We start from the raw sequence: 27,824 nt of genomic DNA on the forward strand, positions 1-27,824 counted from the left end.
TCATTTCTGATCTAAAGATTTTGTGATTCTAGAAATTGAATTTAATTTTACATTCACTCGGTGTTTGCTGAATGGAGATCCAGATTGACAGGGACATAAGTAGAGTTGACATTGTCTTTGTTGATTTAAAATGTCCTCATTTGTCTAGATTCATAAATACCTTTTGCTAAATTTAAGGACATGATATGAGAATATTCTATATAGTGGTAGGCTGTTTAGTCCAATCCTTAATTTGAATATTTTTTAAAAACCTTTCTATCTTTACAATTACAACTTTTTTAAAAAAAATTTTACTTCTGTAAACCAATGTCTTGGATATTTTCCTGCAGAAATGTTAATATTTTCTTTAAAATATCCACTCTGGATAAAATTAGTTCTTTGGGTAGAAATAATTTCCCATGAAATACTTTTTATTAGCTTTTAGAAAATAAAGTATTGAAAGTAGATAGCAGAAATAATAACATATAGCTGCTTATTGCAGAAAAGTTATCCTGAAAACTAGTTTCTACCTACTAAATTTATTTTCTTTGCTCAGGGTTTTAAAAATGTGTTCTGTTTTAAATAACGATTTTAATGAAAAATGGAGACGTGAGAAAGATCCTCAATGGATTCTGTATCATATAAGCAATTTAATAATTCATATTGGAAAGCTAATCATTCTTTTTGGTACCTTATGATTAAAACTCACGAATCAGAAATTTGATGTTAGATGGAATATAGTTCTGTTACCTGGTCACTCAAAGCATTGTTTCGGTGGCCACAAGGATTGTCTGAATCAAGCTTGGAAGTAATATTCTGCATTTAAATTCTCATTTGAACTCCTTTCAAGGTCTGTTTCAAGAAATGGTGACCCATTAGGTTATCTCAAAAAAACTTTTCATAGATAGCTATGAGTTTTCCATTTATTCCTTTCATGTTTGTTCTTTTTTTTTTTTTTTTTTTTTTGGTACGCGGGCCTCTCACTGTTGTGGCCTCTCCCGTTGCGGAGCACAGGCTCCGGACGCGCAGGCTCAGCAGCCATGGCTCACGGGCCCAGCCGCTTCGCGGCATGTGGGATCTTCCCGGACCAGGGCACGAACCCGTGTCCCCTGCATCGGCAGGCGGACTCTCAACCACTGCGCCACCAGGGAAGCCCTCCTTTCATGTTTTAACACTTCGATAGTATGAGCGGCAATGAAAGAGGAAATAAATAGGTGAAGTGAGAACTGAAGTTCAGATTATAAAATTACCAGATTTACAAGTAGCATGTCCAGAAAAGCATGTACAATTATGCTATATATGTGCATGCTCTAAGCATTTTACTCTATTAACTAATTTAATATTTATATTGCTTTTGCATTAAAATGAATGGAACAAATAGATTAGACTTCCTGGAACAGAGCTTACATGAAGAATTTGCAGTTGTGCCCAAAACAGTGATTCTGTAGGCTCTCCTCAGAGTAGAAGGACCTGGAGTAGATGGAAAGCTCTAGAGTGCCAGCAGCTTCCAGCTGTTCCAGACCAGCCACTTCTGTTTACCCCACCGTGCCTTCCTGTTAAAACCCATGAGCCAAAGTCTGCCAAGAACTCACCTGTAGTCTAACAGAGTGTGGTTTAAAGCTTGCTGCAGCAAAGGATAATACGTACCAAGGGGACTATGAATGTCTCTAAAAGGGGGAGTAGGGATGAATTATGATAGAGTTGGGGGGGTTATAATTGGTCATAGAATGGTCTTGCAAAGATTTGTCAGAATTTATTTTAAAAGTTGCTCATCGCTTCTTGGTCTTTTGGCTAAGATCAAGTAAGTGTATTTTAAAAGTTGCTGTGACAGTCTGTGATCTTTAGAATACATGAATCTGTCTAGAGTTACTGTTAGGTTGGTTTTTCTGTGTTCTTGGAATGTATGGGTCTGAGTGAAATGTCGTTAAAAGATTAGAGCTTGCATAGTCTGTTATGCATGTCATGGCTAGGTCTGGCACAATTTATTTATTTTGTGATTCAACTGTGTTTTGAAAAATATGGTTTTTGTTTCCATTCACAGTTCTTCCTCTTGGGCTAGCTGTCAGTAACACAGTTTTTCACTTTATCGATGTAATTGTAATCTTTTTATTTTTTAACCTTAGGTGAAGAAAGGTAATCATACTCCTCAGTTCTTGGCATATTATCCTCTTGTGTCTTACAAGGCCCTTCCCTGTGTGTGTGTGTGTGTGTGTGTGTGTGTGTAAGTGTATGTATGTATACATATATAAAATTTTTATCCTTGTTCCCTGCTCCCAGTGTCTTCCCTCTGATTGGGGGAACCATTTTAATGTGTCCTTATTTGAATGTGTTCTTGTAATCTGTGTGTTATTATTTTGTGTGCATGTATTTTTATTTTACAAAAATTTTATTATGTACAGAATGCAGTTTCCTATGCTTCTAAGAGAAATCCACTGAACATTTTGCTTAAAAAATCTAAAACTGTTGCTTTATGTTCATGTAAATACTATCCGTTACTATGTATAAATTGAATTTCTTTTTCTAAATTTCAGAATCTGTGGTATGAATTCACCTTTTTCTTCTATCTACTCACCAATAATGGACATCTAGGTTGTCTCTTAACTCTTCACCAACCCAGAAACTTTTATGTGCCCTTATAATGTGCAAGAAAAAAAAAACAAAAGCAAAAGGTCTGTTCATCTATCTATTCTTATCATCATCTCCATCCAAGAGTGTAACTGCTGTACGATAGGCCATGCAGATATTTTACTAAGTGCTGCCAGTTTGTTCTCCAGAGTGGTGGTGACAAGGCTATCATCCGGCCAGCGATGCACAGGTTCCTACATCCCCATTTTTCCCCAAAGACCTAGCATTCTCCAGCTTCTAACTTTTACTTTTTTTTTTTTTTTTTTGGCTGCACTATGAGGCTTGCAGGATCTTAGTTCCTGGACCAGGGATCAAACCTGGGCCCACGGCAGTTGAAAGCATCAAGTCTCAACCACTGGACCACCAGGGAATTCCCAAATTTTTACTTTTTTTAATAAGTGATAGATACCTCATTCTTAACTTAACTGTCTTATCATAAGTTTGTTAACTTTGGGGATTAACTTTTCAATAAATTATTCATTAACCTTTTTTTTATTAAATTGAGTTTGATCTATTTTTCTTGTCAGTTTGCAGGGGTTCTTTGTCAATTGAAATATTAATCCCTAAAGGTTTTTAGATAAAACAAATTTCTTTCATCTGTAAATGGAATACTAACTTGGTTCTTAATATCTATTGCTAAAAAAAAATCCCTTATTTCGATGTAATCCAATTAATCATTTTTGCCTTGTGGTTTGTACTAAATTTCTTTAAGAATTTCTTTATTGTCTTTACAGCCAAAGGCTTATTTGTACATGTTTTTCTTATTAACTTTATAATTTTAACTTTCATATTTTGGTATTTTATCCCTGTAGTCTTACTTTGTTTATAATGTTAGATAAAGATTCAGTATCCATTTTCATGTTTCTCCCTAAAATGAGCCACTTTCCCTAGTAGCATATACTTAAGGAGTCTGGTTCCTGGTTAAAAACCTATATGTGATTTTTTTCAGGTCTGATTCTAGGCAGTTACAAAGGCTTTACTGGCAGGTCTCAGAGGGAAAGTACATTGTAGCCTTTGAAGGGTGCTGCATTCAAGTATTCAGGCCCCACTGCTGGCCATGCTCTTCACATAGCTGCATTTCTGCCTCAGGTGCCTTCATTCCTAATGCTCTTTATCTGAGGCCCTGGGCAGAAGTCTTCTTCAGGTGCTTCTGCCCAGCCTCCTTAGTGGGAGGAGGAGAGAGAACTCTTCCCCACTCTGACTCAGTCTTCAGTACTTTTCCTCTCCTCGTCCTGCCTGCCTTTTTTTCCCTCCCACCCCAGGGTCCATAAAACATCCAGAGACTTTTGTTCAGTGCTCCTGCAGCAGTGAGATGACTCCCACTTCTGTGCTGATTCACCTGGCCTTCACCTTGTGCTCAGTTCCACGGAGTCAAGGGGTTTTAGCCACTTCCTTATACCAGACCAGTAAGTGATTAAAGCCTTCTTTATTACTCTCATTTTGGCTCACCTTCGCTTAATCAGCAACTCCGACACCTGAGTTTGCTCTCTTCAGCTCAACCGAGCTGCTGAAAACACTAAGGCCATGGATCTCAAACTGTAGTTCTTGACCCAGCAGCTTCAGTATCAGCTTCACTTGGGCACAGTTGGAAACGCAAGTTCCCTAGCACTACTGCAGACTACTGAATCCGAAACTCTGCTCTTGGGAGACAATAAATTGAAGAGTCACTTTTGTTATCAGGAAAAGAATATTCCCCTCCTATCAAAATCTGAAGCAGGAATACATAATTTAATAATATAAGATAGCTTTTAATTGAATTAAAAAGTTACATCACACACTTTAAACTTACACAATGTTATATGTCCACTATATCTCAATAAAGATGAAAAAACTTAAAAAAAATAAACTCTGCTCTTGGACTGATCAATCTCTTAACAAATCTTTCAGGTGATTCTAATACATGCAAAAGTTTGAGAACCACTGAATTATACATTGTTTTTTTGTGGTGCTTCTTTATCGTATATTAAGTTCCCATGTATACATGGGTCTGTCTCTGAGCTTTCTATTCTCTTGCACTAATCTGTTTATTTTTGTATAAATAACACTATTTTTATTACTATGTTTTATTACAGTGTGGTATATGTTAATATGTGGTATGGCAAACCTCTGCTCTTTCTTCTTGATGATTTTTTTTCTTTCAACATTTTAAATATTTCACTCTCTTTTAGCTTGCATGGTTTCTGAAGAGAAATCTACTGTCATTCTTATCCTTTTCCTCTTGTAAGTAAAGTGTTTTTTTCCTGCTCTGGCTTCTTCCAAGATTTTTTCTTTTTCTTTTTTTTACCCTGCTATTTGAATATGATCACATAGGTGTAGGGGTTTTGTGGGGGTTTTTTGGTGTTCATCTTACTTGATTTTCTCTATGCTTCCTGGATCTGTGGTTTGGTATTTGTCATTAATTTTAGAAAAATTTTGGCCATTATTATTTCAAATATTTCTTCTGCTTCATTCTTTCTTCTCCTTTTGGTATTTCAATTACACATATGTTATGCTTTTTAAAATTGTCTCATGATTCTTGACTGTTCTGCTCTGTGTTTTTGTTTTCCTCCCCTCCTCCCCCACTTTTTACTTAAGTCTAGGAAGTTTCTATTGACCTTTTTTTTTTTTTTTTTGCGGTACGCGGGCCTCTCACTGTTGTGGCCTCTCCCGTTGCGGAGCACAGGCTCCGGACGCGCAGGCTCAGCGGCCATGGCTCACGGGCCCAGCCGCTCCGCGGCATGTGGGATCTTCCCGGACCAGGGCATGAACCCGTGTCCCCTGCATCGGCAGGCGGACTCTCAAGCACTGCGCCACCAGGGAAGCCCCTATTGACCTATCTTAATGCTCATGGTTCTTTCCTTGGTTAGGTTGACTCTACTGATGAACCCATCAAAGTCATTCTTTTCTTCTGTTTTGACTTCTAGTATTTCCCTTTGTTTCTTCCTTAGAGTTCCCATCTGTACATTATCCATCTGTTCTTGCATGTTATCTTCTTTTTCCATTAGCTTCCTCAACATATTAATCATCTTTATTTTAAATTTCCAGTCTGATAATTCAGAAATCTCTGTCATATCTGAAACTGGTTCTGATGCCTTTTTTTGGTTCCCTCAGACTTTTTAGCCTTTTAGTATGCTTATAATTTTTTTGTTAAAAGATAATTTTGTATCTATGTATGGTGACCAATGTTAGATTTATTGTAGTGATCATTTCTCAGTATATACAAGTATCAAATCAATACACTGAATACCTGAAATTAATATAGTGTTATATGTCAGTTATACCTCAATTTAAAAAAAAGATGAACATGTTGTAGCATGTAATCGGAATAGAGGTAAATAGACTCTTAATGGGAGGTTTTGTTAATTTGTTTAGAAGTGAGTAGCTGTGTTTAATATTTTCTGTTGCTGTAAGTTACCAGAGGGTTCAGATTCCTTAAAGGTTTTTATTTTTGTCTCCCCTCTTGTCTTTGGCTTCCCTAAGAACTCTTTAGAAGAGTCTGTGTCTTACAGCTCTGTCAACTATTATGGACTATAATATACCAGAACCTTATTGGTTTGGTGATATAAGGCATTGGGGAAGGGAAGTATTCTGTAATCTTATGATTAAATCTTCATCTTTTAGTGGGCCCGTGACCTTCACAAGTGTTAGCTGGCTTTTTCCCCCCTCTAGGAAGGCTAGAGGGAGCTGGAATCTTGGTAAAACCTTTTGCCCAGGTGGAAGGTTTATAAGGTTTTGATAAAGTCTTTTCACCTAAAGAATAGGCTTTTGTTATGGAGAATGCTCTAGGCATAATTCACAGTGGTTATAATAATTCACACTTCTTCTACTCCCCTCAACAGAACCATGAGGGGAAATTTCTGGGCTCTTCATACTGAAATTCTGATGGGATTTCTGGGGGGAGAATCCATAAAAGTGTGTGGAATCCCTAAGCCATCAGCTTTCAAGAGTTCTCACTGTCACACATCCTTACTCAGCCTCCAGCAGTTCCTCAAATTTACCATTCAAGCACCTACCAGTTTATATCTCCAGTAGCTTCTGCTCTAGGTAAGATGATCTTGGCTGTGACTCACCGGATTTCCTAGTTGTAAATTTGGGGGGTGGGGTGGGATTTGCTCTGTCCCAGTTCTCTGATAGACCTAAGGCATGTCATTGATCTTTAGTTTGTTTCAGCTTTTTTTCTTGTTTTAAGAATCAGGGTGATCTTCCAAGCTCTTCACATGTCAAAGCTGAAACCAAAAGTGTGCATATACGTTTTCATTATCTACTTTAGCAAGTTTGTTTTAGCCATCAAATCTTTTCTTAGATTAAATCTTCTATTGAAGACTTTTCTTACAAACAAGACCAATAAAGGCATAGTGACTCTAGTTGAAGTGGAGATGGAGATGTCTAGTACTCTGTTGGACAGAATTTGAAAACTGTTGGTCCCTACCATAAGCTGATCAGGACCAGGTTGAACCCTTCTGAATATTCTATTATTTTTTGTCAAGCATTCTATCTGTAACTGATGTTAGAACTTAAAATTGCATTTTTCATTATATAATATACTCATTCATGATCATTCACAGTGTTTACTGTGTGTCCTCATATGCTTCATATATATATATATATATATATATATATAGTTTATTTGGGGGGAAATAATGGAGTATGTTGTATTTTAAAATATGTGTTTTATAACACTGGAGAAAATAAAATATTCTGCTAAAAAAATCCCCCTCATTGTCTAGGGAATATGTTTTTCTTGCATATGGAAGAGAAAGAGTCATTGTTTTTTTATTTTCTATATTCTTTCTCTAGATGGATGTGTAATTTTTTAAGAAAATATGCCAAAGGTGTTTGATGTGATTACTTCATTTCCCATCAAAAAGATATTAAAGATGTGATAATCTTTCCCAAGGTGTTATTCACCAAATCTGCATTTCATGATAATTATAAGGTTTGTGTGAGAAAATTACCAGACCTTTTTTAAGTCTTCCAACTTCAGAGTCTTAAAAGTTTCAGCTAAATTTTGAGGAGTGGGGCTGGGAGTCTGATATATAATTCTTTTTATTGACTTTCCAATTTCTGTCATGTTATATATGCTGCTGACCTGTTTTTCAACTGAACCAGTAATTTAGTCCATTACTGGTCTGTGTAAATCTTAGCCACAGCTATTTCCCAAGGTGGTTTTGGGTCTAACGAGTGGTTGGTGTTGATGTCCAGCAGGAAATCTTGCAAACCAGATGACTGGTGTGGTTCAAACTGTAACCTTGTTAAAGCATTGGTCAGGTTGCACTTAGAGTTATTTAATTAGTTTCCCAATAATATTTGTGTACAATTTTTAGGTGACCACTACTTTTTTTTCTTTCATCATAGTACAGAAAAAGACAGTTGCTTGTTGCTATCAGAGTCATATATTAATCCAATACTTTTTTTTTTCATTAAGTTATCTTTAGGCAGGCATTTTAATAACTGTTAGAACTTCACTTGAATACGAGTACCTATAATGGTGTTGTCAACTTACATTGAAAGTTTTCAATATATTAGGCAGTCTAATAAAAAGGTTTTTTAAAAGTATAAGAACATTCTCTGCCTTCAAGAAACTAAGAGCCTTATTATGGGAGACAGCTATAAAATAAATTATAATAAAATATAATAAACAATACACTAGTGATAGAAACAAAATACTCTGGGATTATAGATAAGAGAGCAGGCAATTCATTCTGAGTTTTCAAGAAAGAATTCAAAAGAGGTAACATTTTAATGGGAAAAGATTGGCTTTTGCCTGGAAGAGAAAGTAAGTCCATTTTAAGGGACAAAAATAGTATGAGTTAAAAATTAATTTAAAGTGTATGTGTATATTTTTCTTCAAGTTTATTGAAGTGTAATTCACATAAATAGAATCTACCCTCTTAGGTGTACCATTCTTTGTATTTTGACGGACCTGTACAATTTCACAACTACCACCTAAAAGAAGATTAAAATTAAACATTTCCATCACCCCCCAAAAATCCTCTCATGTTCCTTTGTAGTCAGTATATACGTGTATTTTTAGTAGAATTCTTGAGTGGAAAGTCAACTTATACATTATTTCTTTCATGGAATGTGCTTGTGATGTTGTATCAGAAAAGTCATTGCCTTTAAGTTCATCTAGGTTTTTTTCCTAGGTCATCTTCTAGGAATTTTACAAGTTTTGCATTTTAGGCCTATGATCCATTTTGAGTTACTTTTTGTGAAGGGGGTAAGGTTGCTGTCTAGATTCATATTTTTGTGTGTGGATGTCCAATCATTCTAGCAACACTTGTTAAAAAGACTATCTTTATAACATTGTATTGCCTTTGCTCCTTTGTCAAACATCAGTTGACTGTATTTATAGGGGTCTATTTCTGAACTCTGTTCTTTGTCTATTCTTTTGCCAATACCACACTGTTTTGATTGCTGTAGCTTTACAGTACGTCTTGAAGTCAGAGAGTGTCAGTCCTCCAACTTTGTTCTTCTTCAGTATTGTGTTGGCCATTCTGTTTTGTTTTTATGTTTTGTTTTTTTGTCTTTCCATATCTTTAGAATCAGTGTGTCAGTATCCACAAAATACCTTGCTGGGATTTTGATTGAGATTACATTGTGTTTATAGATCAAGTTGGGAAGAACTGACATCTTGACAACATTCAGTCTCCCTTTCATGAACATGAAATATATTTTGATTTATTTAATTGTTCTTTGATATCTTTCATCAGAATTTTGTAGTTTTTCTCATGTAAATCTTGTACATATTTTGTTGGATATATACCTAAATTTTTCATTTGGGGGATGGTAATGTAAAGTGTATTGTGATTTTAGTTTCATACTGTTTGCTATGTAGGAAAGGGATTGACGTTCGTATATTAATCTTGTATACTGCAACCTTATTATAATTGTGTATTAGTTTCAGGAATTTTTTGTCAATTCCTCAAGATTTTCTACAAAGATGATCATGTCATCTGTGAACGATGACAGCTTAATTTCTTCTTCCTTTTTATTTCCTATTTTTACACTATTTCATTAGCTAAGACTTCCAGTACAATGATGAAAAGCTGAGGTGAGAGACATCATCCTTGCCTTCTTCCCCAGTTTTTGCTTCATCCCTTTATATCACTCCCTCGGGTTAAAGGCCTGTTTAAGTAGGAGGAATAACCTATTTGCTTACATTTTTTTCATGCCTATTAGAAATTATATCTATTTGGGTGAAATAAATCTAGTACAGCTTATCTTTAGTCTTATTTTATTCACTTTAAGAAGTTTATTAATATTATTGAGTTTGTGGTAACTGCATAGATTTAATCCCATAGGTCATCTTATTTAGGTTTTCTTTCCAAACAATATTTAATGTGTTGGCCCATGAAGAGATGAAACAATTGTGTGTGACTCACTTTATATTAAGACGTTTATTAAATTTATTAAGTGTCTTTCAAATCGTGTTAAATGGAGGCTTATAGGAAGATGTGCTTTAAGACCATCCTACCAGATCACTTGATCTTTTTCAGTGTTTGTGCTTTCTAGAAAGTGAAAGAAGATACTTGTTGAGTTTGCTTTATAGAATATATACTACACACACACCACATACATATAAAGTAATGTGAAGTTTGTGGACCTGTGATAAATGGATAACAGTATACCTGAACACGAGCTTCTCTGATTGCTTAGTCTAAAATTTGATATACAAAAAGTACGTATGATTGTGATTAAATCTGTTTACAGTATCTCCTATGACTCACATTACAGGAAAGAAGAGATTTTTTTATATTTCTTTTTTTTTTTACAGGAATCAAGTAAAAACCACAGAACCTCTATATTTATATTTGAGTATATATCAAACATTTTTCTCTTGGAAAAAGTTCTTCCAAAAGAGGGGAAAAGCATAACCCATTTCTGAGTGCCTTTTGTTTTAAGCTAAATTTCAAAGGACTGTCCTTGATACCCTTATATTAAGCAGCTACTCTGTAAGATTAATGGGACTCTGTGGTTTGCATTTATTTCTTCAATTTGCTTTAAAAATTACTAAAATTTCAATATAATTTTAAGAAGCAATCAATAGAATATTTTAGATAAACAAAATATAATAAACTCTTCACTGTTCTTGAATGAGATTTACTGGTTTAGATTTCAATTAATTTTCATAGTGCCTCTCAAAATGTTGTAAGGCTATGTCTTGCAAATTCTGTAGAAAGTATCTCTGTTTCGAAATTATAAATATTTGAAAAGAGTCGTATGATAAATGTTTTCATTGGTTCAATTTCGGCTCTGAGGTATGTAACAAAAGGTGTTCAGAACATCCTCACCTTGGAATGGTCAGCTAGTAAGGTACAAAAGAATGTACTGACTATCTCTTATATCATCAAAATCCATGTGTGCCATTTCCAGGGTGCTGAATGTTAATTGAGACAATTAAGCAATTCTCTGTTGAGGCAGATGGCAGAAGTAATACAGGCAATCTCCAGATATACTTTATACTTTATTTTAGATATGATAAAGGGAGTCTGAAACCTTTTTGGCCAAAGGTTGATACTTTATAATTTCTAGCTTATTGTGATTAAATAACTAAAACAATATCTGGCCCAGAGAGGAAAGACATTGCTACTTCTGGAAGAATATGTCAATGAACAAACCTCAAATCCAGCGCACCTTCTACTACTGTCCCCTATAAAAACTGCAAAAAGAGCTCCAATCATTTTCCTTCTTGTACAGACAATACTAGTAATAGTTGAAAAGGAGTAGTTATAGTATCAGAAGTAGAAATATTTGTAAAGATGTTCAACATGCTTAGTCAATAGTGAAATGCAAATAAAAACCACATGAGATTGCCAAGATGACTATAGTAATAATAATTTAAAAAGCAGAAAGTAAAATATTGTAAAGAATATGGAAAGATTGGAACCTTTGTACATTGCTGTATTGTGAATATTATTTATTGATATTTGTACGTGAATGTTTAGCAGCATTATTCATAATTGGTGAAAAGTGGAAACAACTCCAGTGTCCCTCAACAGGTGAATAGATAAATAAAAGTGGTATGTATGTACAGTGGAATATTATTCAACCATAAAAAGGAATGATGTTCAGATACATACTACAATACTGATGAACCTTGAAAACATTATACTGAGTGAAATAAGCCAGATACAAGGGACAATTACTGTTTGATTCCATGTATATGAAGTATCTAAAATAGGCAAATTCACAGAGATGAAAAGTAGATTAGAGGTTGCCAGGGGCTGGGATGAGGAAGAATGGGTTATTGCTTAATGGGCACAGAATTTCTGATGAGGATTATGAAAAAATTTTGAAATAGTGATGATGGTTATATGGCATTGTGAGTATAATTAATGCCACTTGTCCATTTCAAATTGGTGAAAATGGAAATTTTTGTTATATATATTTTTTACCAAAATATATAAAGGAAGTACAAGTAGTAGTGTAATAATAGCACCTAACATTTAAATTTTACTATTTAACAGGCACTGTCCTGAGGTGTTTATATGTCGTAAACTATCTGTTTCTCACTGTAGACATATTTTATCCACAAATAGTTAATATTAGTAAATGAAGGCAAGAATATTGTACTGTAATAATTGAGGTCTTAATTATTTTGGCCACCTTCTCTTTTATTGCCATCTGTTCCTGTAAAAGCACTTATAATTAGTTGGACCTCCAATGCCCCATGGATACTGAGGGATAACTATTTTTTTTCTATTAGAACTTTTTATTTAAAATTTGTATATTTTTAAAAGTTTATTTCTACTTATTTATTTATTTCCAAATCATATTTGGTACTTCCTACTTTTAAAAAGTTACGTGTGTTTTGGGAAAAAATTAGTTGTTATGGTATTTGTTGAAGAAAATTTGTTTTATAAAATAGTTCTACAAGTCAAATATAAGAAAATGTATTTGTGTTTCATGGACTGTCTATTAGACATTAATGTCCATGAGAGCAGCATCCCTGGAAACTAGTACACTGTCAGGTGTTGGTACACACCAAGCAAATATTTCTTGTATGATGGTTGGGAAAAAATGCATTAACATATTTATAAATTTACATAGAGAAATGGACAAGTTGGTAGGGAAATGATATATAATAATTTACAAATTAGTATATGAGGGTAAACTTTCCTTTAAGACAATTTAATTTAAAAATAAGATTAAAATATATAGTTGAATTTCTACCATGAAGATTTATGATTTAATTTATAATTTAAACAATTTTAAGAAAGAAAAGACCAATAGAAAATCAACATTTATAGGATATTGTTCCAGTGGAACAGTTTCCTTAGTTAGCTGCCGTTATAGTCCATGATTCTGTTCTCTAAGATCATCTCCCTCATCCCTTGTCCTGCTATTGTTTGTAATTTGGTATTTTCTCTCTGGAGTACAGTTTGAAGGTATGCATCAAAATATAAAACATGCTCAATTTTCAACCTGCTCATACTGCTTCTAGGAATTTTTCGTAAGACTGTAATACACAGATTCACAAAGATGCATGCATAAAAATCAAGATTTTTTTTAAATTGAAATATTGCAGACAACATGAATGTGTGTAGATAGCACAATGATAAAATGTAAATTTAATTTAATAAAACAAAAAATAGCATAGTTGTATTTATATAGAAATATGTCAGTACCTTTCTTGAGTGCAAAAGATTACAGAACAGTATTATAAACATATTATTTTAAATGTTTATGTATATCTATGTATTTAAATACACAGAGAGCTCTCCAGAAGGTTGTTTGTCTAAGTGCTATCAGTGATTTTCTTTGGGTAATGGAACCCTGGATGATTTTCACTTCTTTACATTTTTCACGATGAATGTATGTGATTCTTACAAAAACAGTATATTTTATTGAACTTTATACGGTTCTTCTTTTTTTTGTTTTTTGCGGTACGTGGGCCTCTCACTGTTGTGGCCTCTCCCGTTGCGGAGCGCAGGCTCAGCGGCCATGGCTCACGGGCCTAGCCCCTCGGCGGCATGTGGGATCCTCCCGGACCAGAGCACGAACCCGTGTCCCCTGCATCGACAGGCGGACTCTCAACCACTGCGCCACCAGGGAAGCCCCTATATCGTTCTCAATTAGCCACTTGTGGGTCATTCACTTTACAAATTAACTGTTTAAGACATAAACTTTTGCCACACCATTCAGCATCTTTCTGAATCATCTTTCCTAATATCAACTGATATTTATTCAAAAAATTATCTTATTTTAATATTCTGAAAAGAACAAAATCAAAAGCATAGATTATTCAAATTCTTTTAAAGCCAAATGGAAGTGAGGTCTTACCAGACATACTACTTATATTATGTAGCTTTAGTAACTAGGTAATAGTGGCACTGCTTTTATCTATTAAGTGATTACTACTGCTGAACATGAGTGTGCAGATATAATTATTGCTGAAGCTCTTCATTTGAGAGCTGGTAAATTACTTAGCCTCTCTGGGTCTCAGATCACTCATCTGAAAATGAGGAAGAATGTCATCTGATTTAGCAATCTGTTGTGTTTAATATGGTACAACCACATGTACAGCACTTGTAACAGTGTCTGAAACTTTAAAGTGGTCAAAAAAGTTAGCTATTTTTAGCTATCTATCTGTCTAAAGTAAAGTCAGTCACTTGTATTTTCTCAAGTAGATCTATGCTTTTACTTAGGGTATATTTTATGTAGGATGCTTCTTTCAAATGATAATGTGAGGTTTATTTTGGCTTAAACAAGCTCAAAAATAGTCTTCTATTATAGTATACTGTCAGAATTAAGAAATGAAGCTCAGGAATGAATTTTTATTGCATTGTCATTGTCATTGCATTGTCATTTTTAGCTAATGTTATTCTCTTTGACTAGTTCTTGTTGGACCCCTGGAAAAGCATGGCCTACTTATAGTTAATTACTTATTGATTAGTCTGACTTATTAATATAACAATTCATTTTAAGGAGAAGTCATTTTCAGGATTATTGATGACTCTGAGAACTTTATTTTGCAGTTTAATTCCAATAATTTTTACTTGTTCTGTTTTTGTTATGTTTACTCCCATCGCAAAGCCTAAATTGAATATTTTCAGTCTCATATGAGAATTGTATTATATTTATCATTTTGAAGTCTAATTATTTGCCTGGTAAAACACATTTTATCATGCGTGTTTTATAAATAGGATTAGGTATTGTTTCTGACTATGAAATTCTGTGTGCATCTAGACTTTCAAAGAATAGAACATTAAAGTCTCAGTTATTATTACATATCATATGCTAAGCCTACTGATTTATTAGTCAAATGCTTTTCACAAATTCATATGGTACCAATAATTTCCCATCACCATGTCATGATTTATATCACAGTTTGGATTTGTTTTTAAAGAAAAACCACATTTTTGTAATTTTTCTTGTTTTCTTGAAACATAAAGATAAAAACATTAAAATTAAAAACAGGAATAATAGATTATCTTAACTTTCTATTTGGTCACTTACTCTCAATGTAGACTGCCTGCCTAAAAAATGTTTTAAATCAGAACAACTTTGAATGACATAGATCTGTTTTAAAATATTGGGTGTCAGAGTTGGTTTATATTTAAAGGAGGCTTCTATGTAAATGGCATTCTAAATCTGAGAAAATATCTTACTTGCCTTTAGTAACTGAATGAGAAATCTATGTGAATATGGATATGGAGGAATATGTATGTATATGTATATATGTATATGTATATATGTTTTGTTTTCCCTAAGAGCACTGTTCAGAACAAGTATCTGGCTTATCTGTGTTGAAGATATTGAGGCTACAAATGTTGAACTTTCTTAAGAAAACTTCGTTCAAACTCCAATTGTCTAGTCCATGATAATTAGCTGATGGCTCTGTGTGCTTTTTCATTAGTACATTGGAATAAAAATAAATACATGAACTTTATATTCTTTAACATTAGCTATCACATAATATTCCTTTGACCGTTTTCATAGATTTATTTTTTTGAATCTATGGTAAAATCTTGAGATGAGAACAGTCATCTTTCAATTTCTGTAACAGTGCTTTACTAGAAACACAAATAATCTGTTAAGATAATTATTCATCAGGCAAACATCAGTTATAATCTGCTTGCTCTCTTACTGCAAGCTAATAATAATTTTAACGAGTAAATTTTCCAAATTTAATTTTAGGAAAGGACATTTTATCATTTTCTGATTCACTTCATATTTGGAATGTTTTTAAATTAGATCTCATGTCATGTACTTTATTGAGTTTGGGGGCGAAAAAAGTATATCTTGACTGATGGAAGAAAGGTGAATTCAGGTTTTTTGGCTCCTAAGCCTTCATTTTAGCAAACTTTCTTCTTTCCTCTAGTAACTACTTCAAATGAATTCTACCAGCTGTTCTCCGTGTTGATAGATTATCAGTCTCAGAACCATAATCATAATGCAGTTATCTTTCCTTGTAGCATCAGAGGCTCCTTGAAATGCTTGCCACAGAGAAGGAACTATTAAAAGAAAAAATAAAGGAAGCTTTGACTCAGCAATCTCAAGAACAGAAGGTAATACTTTAAGTTTGCTTGGACTGTGGAAAGAATGTTCTGTTACCTCAAATAATACTTTAATGTCTAGCTGTCTTATCATTTACAGGAAATATTGGAAAAATGTTTGGAGGAAGAAAGGCAAAGAAATAAAGAAGCATTAGTATCTGCTGCAAAGGTATTTCTCTCTGAAAAGTTTATTCTGTAGCTTAATTTCAATTATAGTTCTACTTTTGTTATGTTTACCCCCACCTCAAAGCCTAAAATGAATGTTGTTGGTCTCATATAAGAATTGTTTTTGTCATCTTTATGTCTAATTATTTGCCTGGTAGAGACCCATCAGTAACAATGTTTCTTTGTAAATAAGTGGAATTAACAAACTGAGTTTATTAATGGTTAGTCAATCTACTTTTTTTTTTTTTTTTTGTGGTATGTGGACCTCTCACTGTTGTGGCCTCTCCCGTTGCGGAGCACAGGCTCCGGACGCGCAGGCTCAGTGGCCATGGCTCACGGGCCTAGCCGCTCCACGGCATGTGGGGTCTTCCCAGACCGGAGCATGAACCCGTGTCCCCTGCATCGGCAGGCGGACTCTCAACCACTGCGCCACCTAGTCAATCTTTTAAAAATATTTCATTCCAGAAAAATCAAAATTTGTTTTTCTTCTTCTACTGTTCATATTCTTGTTAAATTTACATTACACAAGATAATGATGATATTGAAATGCTTTACATTTAGATTATTAATCACTTGTTTAAAATCATATATCTACATAGGAACACTAGTATCCACTTGATATTTGATAGATATCATACAAGTAATGAGTGTGTGTGTGTGTGTGTGTGTGTGTGTGTGTGTATATATGTATGTATGTATCAAGGTATGTCGTTTTTAAAGTCAACTTTGAAATAGATCATCTGGGTAGTATATTCATAGATGTTAAATATATGTATACTAATATATACATATGTTGACCTGAAATATACTGTCAGATATTTGTCCAGCAAAAATGGGTTTATTCAGGATTAGGAGAGAATTGCAATTTGGGGTCTGCAACCATGGCGAGCCATGTACAAGTTCCCACATGACAAGGAGAACACTTTTTTTTTTTTTTTTTTTTTTTTTTTTTTTTGCGGTACGTGGGCCTCTCACTGTTGTGGCCTCTCCCATTGCGGAGCACAGGCTCCAGACACGCAGGCTCAGCGGCCATGGCTCACAGGCCTAGCCGCTCCACGGCATGTGGGATCTTCCCGGACCAGGGCACGAACCCATGTCCGCTGCATCGGCAGGCAGACTCTCAACCACTGCGCCACCAGGGAAGCCCCAAGGAGAACACTTTTATAGAGAGGAAAGGAAGTTGTGAGGGCTACAGGAAATACAGAGTCCATGGCTTTTCATTGGCTGAGTCGCTGCCAGGAAAAAAGAGGAGTCTTTCTTCTTCCTGTTGGTCTCTACTGTAGTTTCAGGGCATGAGAGTTCCCCCTTAAATAGATCTCCTGACACTATTTAATTGAGATTTCTGTTTATGAATTTTTTACATTTTCCCCTTTGATCAAGACCTTTTTCTGAAAGCACCACTGATCAAGAATCAAGGTTTCTAGTTTTAGCTCTTTTTGTCCCTCAATTTCTGGGTGTGGTGTCTCATGTCAGAGCAAAAGTGCAGATTGGAAAACTATTGCAGTCACATTCAAGTAACGAGGAGGGGTAGGAGGGAGACCTCTTAGGCAGTTTTCTGAAGTCCATATCTTATCAAGATTATAGACATTGGAGATCATCTGAAGTGTTATGTCATCATCAAAGGTTTGGTGACAAACTTCTAAGAGGCCTGGCCTGGGTATCTTGGGAAAGCTGTCTCATCACATGTCATCTGCTTCATTTCTGGGAAATCTTTCAGGTCACCAGATGATGTACAGGTTCAGTCAGGGTTAGGTGCTTTCTTTAGGTGTGTCATGTGAATCCAAGAGTCTATTCCTTGTTGTTTGGTGGCACAAGGGTTGGTTATGAGTGCCTGATAGGGGCCTCTCCAGTGAGGTTGAAGAGCATTCTTTTGGAAGTGTCTTTTCCAGTAGACAAAATCTCTAGGTTGCAAGATGTGATGCTTAAGGTCATCATCTCCCAGGGGTGCACTGTGAAAATATTGCTCTACCAGGGCATGGTTATTTTTAATGGAAACAACTAGGCCTTTGCAATATTGGAGTATCTCTCCTTTTATCAGTTGTGGGTCAAAAGAGGCAGGAGCCAAGTGCATTGGGTGTCCTGTGACTATCTCAAAGGGTGAGAGTTTACGAGTTCCAAAAGGAGTGGATCTGGGATTTAGAGGGCCAACAGCAATGCTTTGGGCCAAGGTATTTGGAGGGCCTCTACAAAGTTTTCTAACTGAATCTTAATAATGCTGTTAGTGCATTTAACTAAACCAGAGGATTGAAGGTGGTAACATAGTGAAAACGTTGTAAAACTGGCCAAACAGCGCAAACTTGTTGAAGCACCTAGCCAGTAAAATGGATTTCTAAATCACTATGATGTTTGAGAGGAGCTCCTCAGGTAGGGACAATCTTTTCCAAAAGTACTTTAGCCCCAGAAGAGGGAGTAACCGGTCTGCAAGGGAAGGCTTCTTTCAGTCCACTATAAAACCTACAGACCATGACTAAAACGTGAAGTTCATTAGCGATCCCCACTGTTTGAACCACAGCACGGGCTGCTTTATAGTAGTGGGGTTGAACACCGAGATTGTGCCTTTGGTGTCAGAACAGGAAGAGGTTCATCCTCAATCAGGAGAAATATTTCTCCACCCCGATTAAGAGGGAGAACTGGGAAGAGCCCCTATAATTCCTCAAAGCCCCGTTATTGAGAATTGAAAGGACATTGGAAAGGCTGGTTAGAGGACTGAAGGCACTCAAACACTTAAATTTGTAACAATCTTTCCCAGTGTCCTGGCTTTTTGCAATAATAGCAGAAACTGGGAAAGTTTTGATTTCATTCAGGAATCTTCATTTGCTGGATTTGAAGATTAAGAAATATGGTGTTCTTCCTTTTAGGTGACTCATGTGAAGTGTGAGAGAGCTGGTTTGCTAGATTAATTAAGTCTGAACTAGAGATAGTTTTCCATTTCATCCTAGTCCTTTTTACTAGAAGGGAAAATGTCCCAGTCCAGCCCATTAATAACAGAGTTAAAAGCTGCCCGGGTGGAATCAACATCTGAGGGAAGACCAGAATTTTCTTTAGAAGCAGTCTGAAGTCATGTAGTAGTCATGAACAGGTTCATCCAATGTTTGTGTGCAAGGCTGGATTCTGTTCCAGTCAACAGGCTTTGGTAAAGCCCTAGGAATTGCTCGATGAAGCCACCTAGCAATTGCCTGAACCTGACCATATAAGTTAGACCTTTCAGGATTTTCCCAATTAACAGTTTTCATCCTATGCTGGGCCTGGCCTTAACCAACAAGTATATGAACCAGCTGATATGAGTCAGAGAAACAAGGTTGATAAGTTTGAATGACTATATTAAATTCCTCAGCAAATCTGTGAGGATCTTTGGTTTATTTTGGGAAAATACTTGACTATGGCTTGCAGTTCAGCTTTAATCCAGAGAATATAGGAAATTAAGAGTTGAACTTCTGGATCCTCAGAAGGCTTAATTTTATAGGGAAAAATTCTGAAGAGTTCAGAGGGAAAGGGGGTGGGAAGAGTTTTAGAGAAAAGGAGAAGTTTGACAGGATAATTAGTATGGGGTATAGAGGAGGCATCAGCGGCATAGAAGGGTGGGAGGAAGATGGTGCCAGAGGCACAGTCTGGCCACGAGGATGCAAGGATGAGAGACGAGATGGTACCAGAGGAAGCCAAGGAAGAAGAACCTGAGGCTTTGGGAGCCATTTCATCTTTCTTTAATTGCTGGTTTGCCTCAGTTAATCTTGAAATCTTATTTTGCAGAGAGAGAGTTTTAAACTTCTGATAATATTGGGAAGCCTTAAGATACCAATTGAAATAGGCATACCACTCAGTTCTGGAAATTTTTGAGCTATTGTGATCTAATTCAGTTTTAAGGAAATTAAGTTTGGGGATTCCAAAAGTTTCCCATAATGGCCACTGATTTTTTTTTTTTTCGGTACGCGGGCCTCTCACTGCTGTGGCCTCTCCCGTTGCAGAGCGCAGGCTCAGCGGCCATGGCTCACGGGCCCAGCCACTCCGCGGCATGTGGGATCTTCCCGGACTGGGCATGAACCCGCGTCCTCTGCATCGGCAGGCGGACTCTCAACCACTGCGCCACCAGGGAAGCCCGGCCACTGATATTTTAACTTGCCTTTGGTCAGGTCGGTCCTTTTAGTCAGAAGTGAGCATGAAGGGGTAGGAACTATGGTTTTTAAATACCAGTTTGGCTGGAGTCCCTGTAGGGGTAGCACCCTCAAAATACTTAGTTAACTGGGATCCCATTTCTCAGAGGTTTTTCTCTAGAATAAAAGAACAATTTTCAAACAGCTTAAATAACTTACAGCTCAAAAAGCTTGCAAACTAATACCAGCCAGTTCTAAGGAGACAGCTTGGTGCTAAAGGAGCCAGGCCAAAGGCTTTTACAGGCAATTTCCAGAGAATAGCCCCTTCCAAAGGAAGAGGCCGAAGGCTGAAAAACCAATACACTTTTCAGTGAAGAAGTCCCTATTCCCAAAGGAATGGGCTGAAGGCATTTCCAGCCAGCTTCGGTTGAAACAGTGTTATCTCAAAATCAGACCAAAGTTCCAAATGCATGCAGAACAAGGCCTTAGCCAGAAAGACGAAACCTTAAAATAGATTCTGAATAAAACCTGGAGAGCTTCAAACACAAAGAGGGCATGAGCTTGGGTCTAGGAGAAGGACGTACCTTCAAACTCCAAGGTCAGCAAGAAAGCAGTGAGTAACAGTGGCTCAGTTGTGGGTACCACATCTGTTCAATAGCCCCAGAGCCTTCAGAGGTCTTCTCTGGTCCCCATATGGGCCACCAAAGTGTTGACCTAAAATAAATAGACTGCCAGATATTTCTCCAGCAATAATGAGTTTATTCAGGAACAGCAGAGAATTGCAGTTTGGGGTCTGCAACCATGGTGAGCCATGTGCAAGTCCCCATACAACAAGGGAGAATGCTTTATCAAGGGGAAAAGGAAGTTGGGAGGGCTGTGGTAAACAGAGTCCGGGGCATTTCATTGGCTGAGTTCTTGCCAGGGAAGTAGAGGAGTCTGTCTTCTTCCTGTTGGACTCTGCCATTGTCGAAGCACTTATAAGGTGAGAGCTCTGCCTTATGGTCCCCTGACACTATTTAATTGAGCTTTCTGTTTATTAATTTTTTAACGGAAATATGGCACTGAGTGTTGAGCTTGGGATTTAGATTTAAATTTAGTAAACAAACGTTGAAAGTCTCATAGGTACAGATCGCTGTGCTGAGGTGGATGTTCAAGAATGACTATGATTTTGTCTTTCTTAAAGAATTTACAATGAGGTAAATAAACATTGTTTATGTACTAATAAGGTAAGAAGGAATGCATTAAATTATTATGAGTATATAGATAGTATTTCCATGGCATTCATAGGAGGGTTTTTTTTGTTTCATTTTGTTTTTTTATTTATTTATTTGGTTGCGCTGGGTCTTAGTTAGTTGCGGCATGTGGGATCTAGTTCCTCTACCAGGAATCGAACCTGGGCCCCCTGCATTGGGAGCACAGAGCCCTAGCCACTGGACCACCAGGGAAGCCCCCATAGGAGTTTTTGACAATAAATTTCTTTTGAACTGAGACTTGAAGGATGGCTAACATTCTGAATAGTGAGATTGAATTTTATTCCATAGGTAAGTAGAGACACATTGAAATTTCTGAGTGTAGGTGGGTCATAATGGTAACTGACATTAATTTTTGGGAAATTGGAGCAAGAAAGGCCAAAGGCAGGGAAAGAATTAACAGAGTGCATCTGAAGTTTGCATAAGAAATAGAATAGTAGTAGTAGCTTGGAAAGGAATGAAATAGGCAAATTCTAGAAGTAGTTAGGAGATAGAATCAACATGTTTGGTGTGGATGAGGTGGCCAGTTTGTGAACTGCCAGAATATTCATTCAGCAGCAACATAGAAAGTAATACTATTTCCTTGATACAGAGTTTGAGCTGCCTGTGGTATATCTAGATGATAAAGTCAAGTAGGCAGCTAAATCTACATGACATTTACAGCTCAGTAGATAGGAATCTCCTGAAGATATTAATATGGGTTAGTATAATGGGTTTTTTTGATTTTTGTTTTCCAGCAGAGAGATGGTAATAGTAGCCATGGAAATTATTGTCATGTATAATTACCTCAAAGGAGTAACAAGTAGAGTAACAAGTGGTCCAAGTTCTTAGCCGTGAAAAAACTCCAAAATTTAAAATCCAGAGGAAGGACGAAGTTACAAAGAATTGAAAAGACTCAGCAAAATGCATAGGAGAAATATAAGCAGCAGGCTCTCATGAAAACCAAGAAAAGAGAGGGCTTCACAAAATCAGAAATAATCAACTATATAGAATGTTGCTTTGAGGTCATGAAAGTAAGGATTAAAACAAAAAATATCGTTTGGTTTAAACAACATGGAAGGCATTGGTGAACATAGTAAGAGAGTAATTTAGGAGGAGAATTGTGCAATAAAATAGGAGTTCAAAAAATGGTGACTGTCAGCTTTAATGACTTTTGTCAAATTTAGTTGTGAACTGGAAGCAAGAAAAAAAGTGGTAAGTCTCTCAGGAGTGGGAGGTCGATGGACTTTACTATGTACGATGGTTTCTTGAGGAAAATTCTTGTGCAGCTGTTTGAGTTGCAACTGAAATAGGCTCTTTTTCCATGGAACGCCATTTTACTGAATTAGTAGGGTTATACAGACTTTAGTATTTGGCAGACATTTTGTCCAGAATAAGCAGAGTGAGCCCCGCACCTTAAGGACAAAAACTGACAGTTCTTGTTGCCAATGATAAAATTCGAGCTTTAAAAAAAAATTAGAATTTTAGAAAATTTATTTCTACTTTTTAATAAAGACTCTTCTGATGAGATTGATGGTGTTATTAACAAAAATGTGGCTTTTTTGGTTATAGTGAAATGTGTCAACATCTGGAGGAGATGCATAAGTCATTGAATCAATGTTTGCCAAATAAAAAATGTTTAAAAAATATGTAAAGGATTCATTCAAAATGCAAGAAAAGATTGTAATGTAACAGAGTACAAAAAGTTCATTGACATGATTTTATTTTTCTTATTGCAACTTGCCTTTAAGAACTACCCCTTGTTAAGTTTTGGTGTGGAATCAGAAAGAATATCTACAGTAATCTCAACTGGCTACTAAATAATTCTCGCTTTTCTTCTACATATATTTGTGAGGCTGGGTTTTTCTTATATACTTCAACTAAAAATATCATTACAGATTTAAAACAGAAGGCAGGTGTAAGAATCTAGGCTCTCTTCTATTAAGTCAGATAGTAAAGAGGTTTATAAACATTCTTCTCACTTTTTAATTTTGGAAAAATGCAGTTATTTTTCATAAAATACAGTATAAATATATAATGCACTTAACTGTTATTAATTATAAATGAATTAATAAATAAGTATTTTCTCTTGGTTTGAATATCTAATACGGTAAATCTTAATATGTATAACCAATGTAAACAAAAGCTCTTAGAAGTCCTCTATAATTTTTAAGAGAATAAAGAGATCCTAAGACAAAATAGTTTGAACACTGCTACTTTAGGCCAAGACTTGGTTTCTTTGAAGTTTAGAAATGCCATGGAAATAAGTTGGTTATTTGTATAAAAACAAATAATTAATTTTATTTTACAGCAGTTATTACATATGAGTAAAAAAAAAACAATGTCAGAAATAAACCCTATAGGATCAAAATTTTGAGTTTTTTAGGTTAACTCAAGTCTGTCTTATTCAAGGAACTATTGTGGTCACTCATTCAAATATTTTTGTTTTCGTCATTATTTGTTTTGAAGCTTGAGAAAGAAGTGATGAAGGATGCAGTTTTAAAAGCTGTAGAAGAAGAAAGAAAAAATTTGGAAAAAGCCCATGCAGAAGAAAGGGAGTTATGGAAGACTGAGCATGCAAAAGATCAAGAGAAAGTATCTCAGGCAATTCAAACAGCTATACAAGAGCAAAGAAAAATTAGTCAGGTTAGTAAAACTAGTTCTTTATAAATGTTGTCATTTTTCTTATTTTTTGCAAAATAAAGTAGCTTTACTATTATTTTATCATACTTAATCTTACTGGCATAATTATTTTACTTTTGAGTATAATACTTAAACTGAATAATTTTTAATATATCTCTACTTTTCACATTTTTTTTTTTTAGTTTCTCTTTTTTTAACATCTTTATTGGAGTATAATTGCTTTACAATGCTGTGTTAGTTTCTGCTTTACAACAAAGTGAATCAGCTATACATATACATATGCCCCCCATATCTCTTCCCTCTTGCGTCTCCCTCCTTCCCACCCTCCCTATCCCACCCCTCTAGGTGGTCACAAAGCACTGAGCTGATCTCCCTGTGCTATGCGGCTGCTTCCTACTAGCTATGTATTTCACATTTGGTAGTGTATATATGTCCATGCCACTCTCTCACTTTGTCCCAGCTTACCCTTACCCCTACCCACGTCCTCAACTCCATTCTCTAGTAGGTCTGCGTCTTTATTGCTGTCTGGCCCCATTTTTTTTGATTCCATATATATGTATTAGCATACAGTATTTGTTTTTCTCTTCCTGACTTACTTCATTCTGTATGACAGACTCTAGGTCCATCCACCTCACTACAAATAATTCAATTTCGTTTCTTTTTATGGCTGACCATGTCCTGGCGATTGTAAATAGAGCTGCAATTAACACTTTGGTACATGACTCTTTTTGAATTATGGTTTTCTCAGGGTATATGCCCAGTAGTGGGATTGCTGGGTCGTAAGGTAGTTCTATTTTTAGTTTTTTAAGCAGCCTCCATACCGTTCTCCATAGTGGCTATATCAATTTACATTCCCACCAACAGTGCAAGAGGGTTCCCTTTTTTACACATCCTCTCCAGCATTTATTGTTTGTAGATTTTTTGATGATGGCCATTCTGACCGGTGTGAGATGATATCTCATTGTAGTTTTGATTTGCATTTCTCTAATGATTAATGATGTTGAGCATTCTTCCATGTGTTTGTTGGCAATCTGTATATCTTCTTTGGAGAAATGTCTATTTAGCTCTTCTGCCCATTTTTGGATTGGGTTGTTTGTTTTTTTTGTTATTGAGCTGCATGAGCTGCTTATAAATTTTGGAGATTAATGCTTTGTCAGTTGTTTCATTTGCAAATATTTTCTTCTGCTCTGAGCATTGTCTTTTCTCTTGTTTATGGTTTCCTTTACTGTGCCAAAGCTTTTAAGTTTCATTAGGTCCCATTTGTTTATTTTTGTTTTTATTTCCATTTCTCTTAGAAGTGGGTCAAAAAGGATCTTGCTGTGATTTATGTCATAGAGTGTTCTGCCTATGTTTTCCTCTAAAAGTTTGATAGTGTCTGGCCTTACATTTAGGTCTTTAATCCATTTGGAGGTTTTTTTTTAATGTATGATGTTAGGGAGGTCCAAATATCATTCTTTTACACATAACTGTCCAGTTTTCCCACCACCACTTATTGAAGAGGCTGTTTATTCTCTACTGTATATTCCTGCCTCCTTTATCAAAGATAAGGTAACCATAGTGCATGGGTTTATCTCTGGGCTTTCTATCCTGTTCCATTGATCTGTATATCTGTTTTTGTGCCAGTACCATACTGTCTTGAGTACTGTAGCTTTGTACTATAGTCTGAAGTCAGGGAGACTGATTCCTCCAGCTCCATTTTTCTTTCTCAAGATTGCTTTGGCTACTCGGGGTGTTTTGTGTTTCCATACAAATTGTGAAATTTTTTGTTCCAGTGAAAAATGCCAGTGGTAGTTTGATAGGGATTGCATTCAATCTGTAGATTGTTTTGGGTAGTAGACTCATTTTCACAATGTTGATTCTTCCAATCCAAGAACATGCTATATCTCTCCATCTATTTGTATCATCTTTAATTTCTTTCATCAGTGTCTTATAATTTTCTGCATACAGGTCTTTTGTCTCCTTAGGTAGGTTTATTCCTAGATATTTTATTCTTTTTGTTGCAAAGGTAAATGGGAGTGTTTTCTTCATTTTATTTTCAGATTTTTCATCATTAGTGTATAGGAATGCAAGAGATTTCTATGCATTAATTTTGTGTCCTGCTACTTTACCAAATTCATTGCTGAGCTCTAGTAGTTTTCTGGTAGCATCTTTAGGATTCTCTATGTATAGTATCATGTCATCTGCAAACAGTGACAGCTTTACTTCTTTTTTTCTGATTTGGATTCCATTTATTTCCATTTCTTCTCTGATTGCTATGGCTAAAACTTCCCAAACTATGTTGAATGAGAGTGGTGAGAGTGGGCAACCTAGTCTTGTTCCTGATCTTAGTGGAAATGGTATCAGTTTTTCACCATTGAGGATGATGTTGGCTGTGGGTTTGTCATATATGGCCTTTATTTTGTTGAGGAAAGTTCCCTCTATGCCTGCTTTGTGCAGGGTTTTTGTCATAAATGGGTGTTGAATTTTGTCGAAAGCTTTCTCTGCATCGATTGATGATCATGTGGTTTGTCTCCCTCAATTTGTTAATATAGTGTATCACACTGATTGATTTGCATATATTGAAGAATCCTTGCATTCCTGGGATAAACCCCACTTGATCATGGTGTATGATCCTTTTAATGTGCTGTTGGATTCTGTTTGCTAGTATTTTGTTGAGGATTTTTGCATCTATGTTCATCAGTGATATTGGCCTGTAGTTTTCTTTCTTTGTGACATCTTTGTCTGGTTTTGGTATCAGGGTGATGGTGGCCTCATAGAATGAGTTTGGGAGTGTTCCTCCCTCTGCTATATTTTGGAAGAGTTTGAGAAGGATAGGTGTTAGCTCTTCTCTAAATGTTGGATAGAATTCACTTGTGAAGCCATCTGGTCCTGGGCTTTTGTTTGTTGGAAGATTTTTAATCACAGATTCAATTTCAGTGCCTGTGATTGGTCTGTTCATATTTTCTATTTTTTCCTGGTTCATTCTTGGACGGTTGTGCATTTCAAAGAATTTTCCATTTCTTCCAGGTTGTCCTTTTCATTGGCATAGAGTTGCTTGTAGTAATCTCTCATGATCCTTTGTATTTCTGCAGTGTCAGTTGTTACTTCTCCTTTTTCATTTCTAATTCTATTGATTTGAGTATTCTCCCTTTTTTCTTAATGAATCTGGCTAATGGTTTACCAATTTTGTTTATCTGCTCAAAAAACCTGCTTTTAATTTTATTGATCTTTGCTGTCGTTTCCTTCATTTCTTTTGCATTTATTTCTCATCTGATCTTTATGATTTCTTTCCTTCTGCTAAATTAGGGGTTTTTTTGTTCTTTCTAATTGCTTTAGGTGTAAGGATAGGTTGTTTATTTGAGATGTTTCTTGTTTCTTTAGGTAGGATTGTATTGCTATAAACTTCCCTTTAGAACTGCTTTCGCTGCATCCCATAGGTTTTGGGTCATTGTGTTTTCATTGTTTTTTGTTTCTAGGTATTTTTTAATTTCCTCTTTGATTTCTTCAGTGATCTCCTGGTTATTTAGTAGTATATTGTTTAGCCTCCATGTATTTGTATTTTTTACAGATTTTTTTCTTGTAATTGATATCTAGTCTCATAGCTTTGTGGTCAGAAAAGATACTTGATACGATTT

General features: G+C 35.7%; 1 protein-coding gene across 7 annotated transcripts in view; it reads left to right on the top strand.

Annotated features, from left to right (window-relative positions):
• The window catches only part of CCDC91 (coiled-coil domain containing 91), a gene marked incomplete at its 3' end in the record, with an annotated part of 398,367 nt that overhangs the window by 254,402 nt on the left and 116,141 nt on the right, over positions 1 to 27,824 (top strand). For all 7 annotated transcript variants that reach the window (XM_082666097.1, XM_082666099.1, XM_082666098.1 and 4 more), the window contains exons 9-11: positions 16,005 to 16,097; positions 16,186 to 16,254; positions 24,037 to 24,213. In XM_082666097.1, the coding sequence (XP_082522223.1) occupies positions 16,005 to 16,097; positions 16,186 to 16,254; positions 24,037 to 24,213 (339 nt within the window). The remainder of the gene's footprint in view (positions 1 to 16,004; positions 16,098 to 16,185; positions 16,255 to 24,036; positions 24,214 to 27,824) is intronic.

The sequence above is a fragment of the Grampus griseus genome (assembly GCF_964374135.1).
Source record: "Grampus griseus genome assembly, chromosome: 11".
In the NCBI taxonomy this organism is placed as follows: domain Eukaryota; kingdom Metazoa; phylum Chordata; class Mammalia; order Artiodactyla; family Delphinidae; genus Grampus; species Grampus griseus.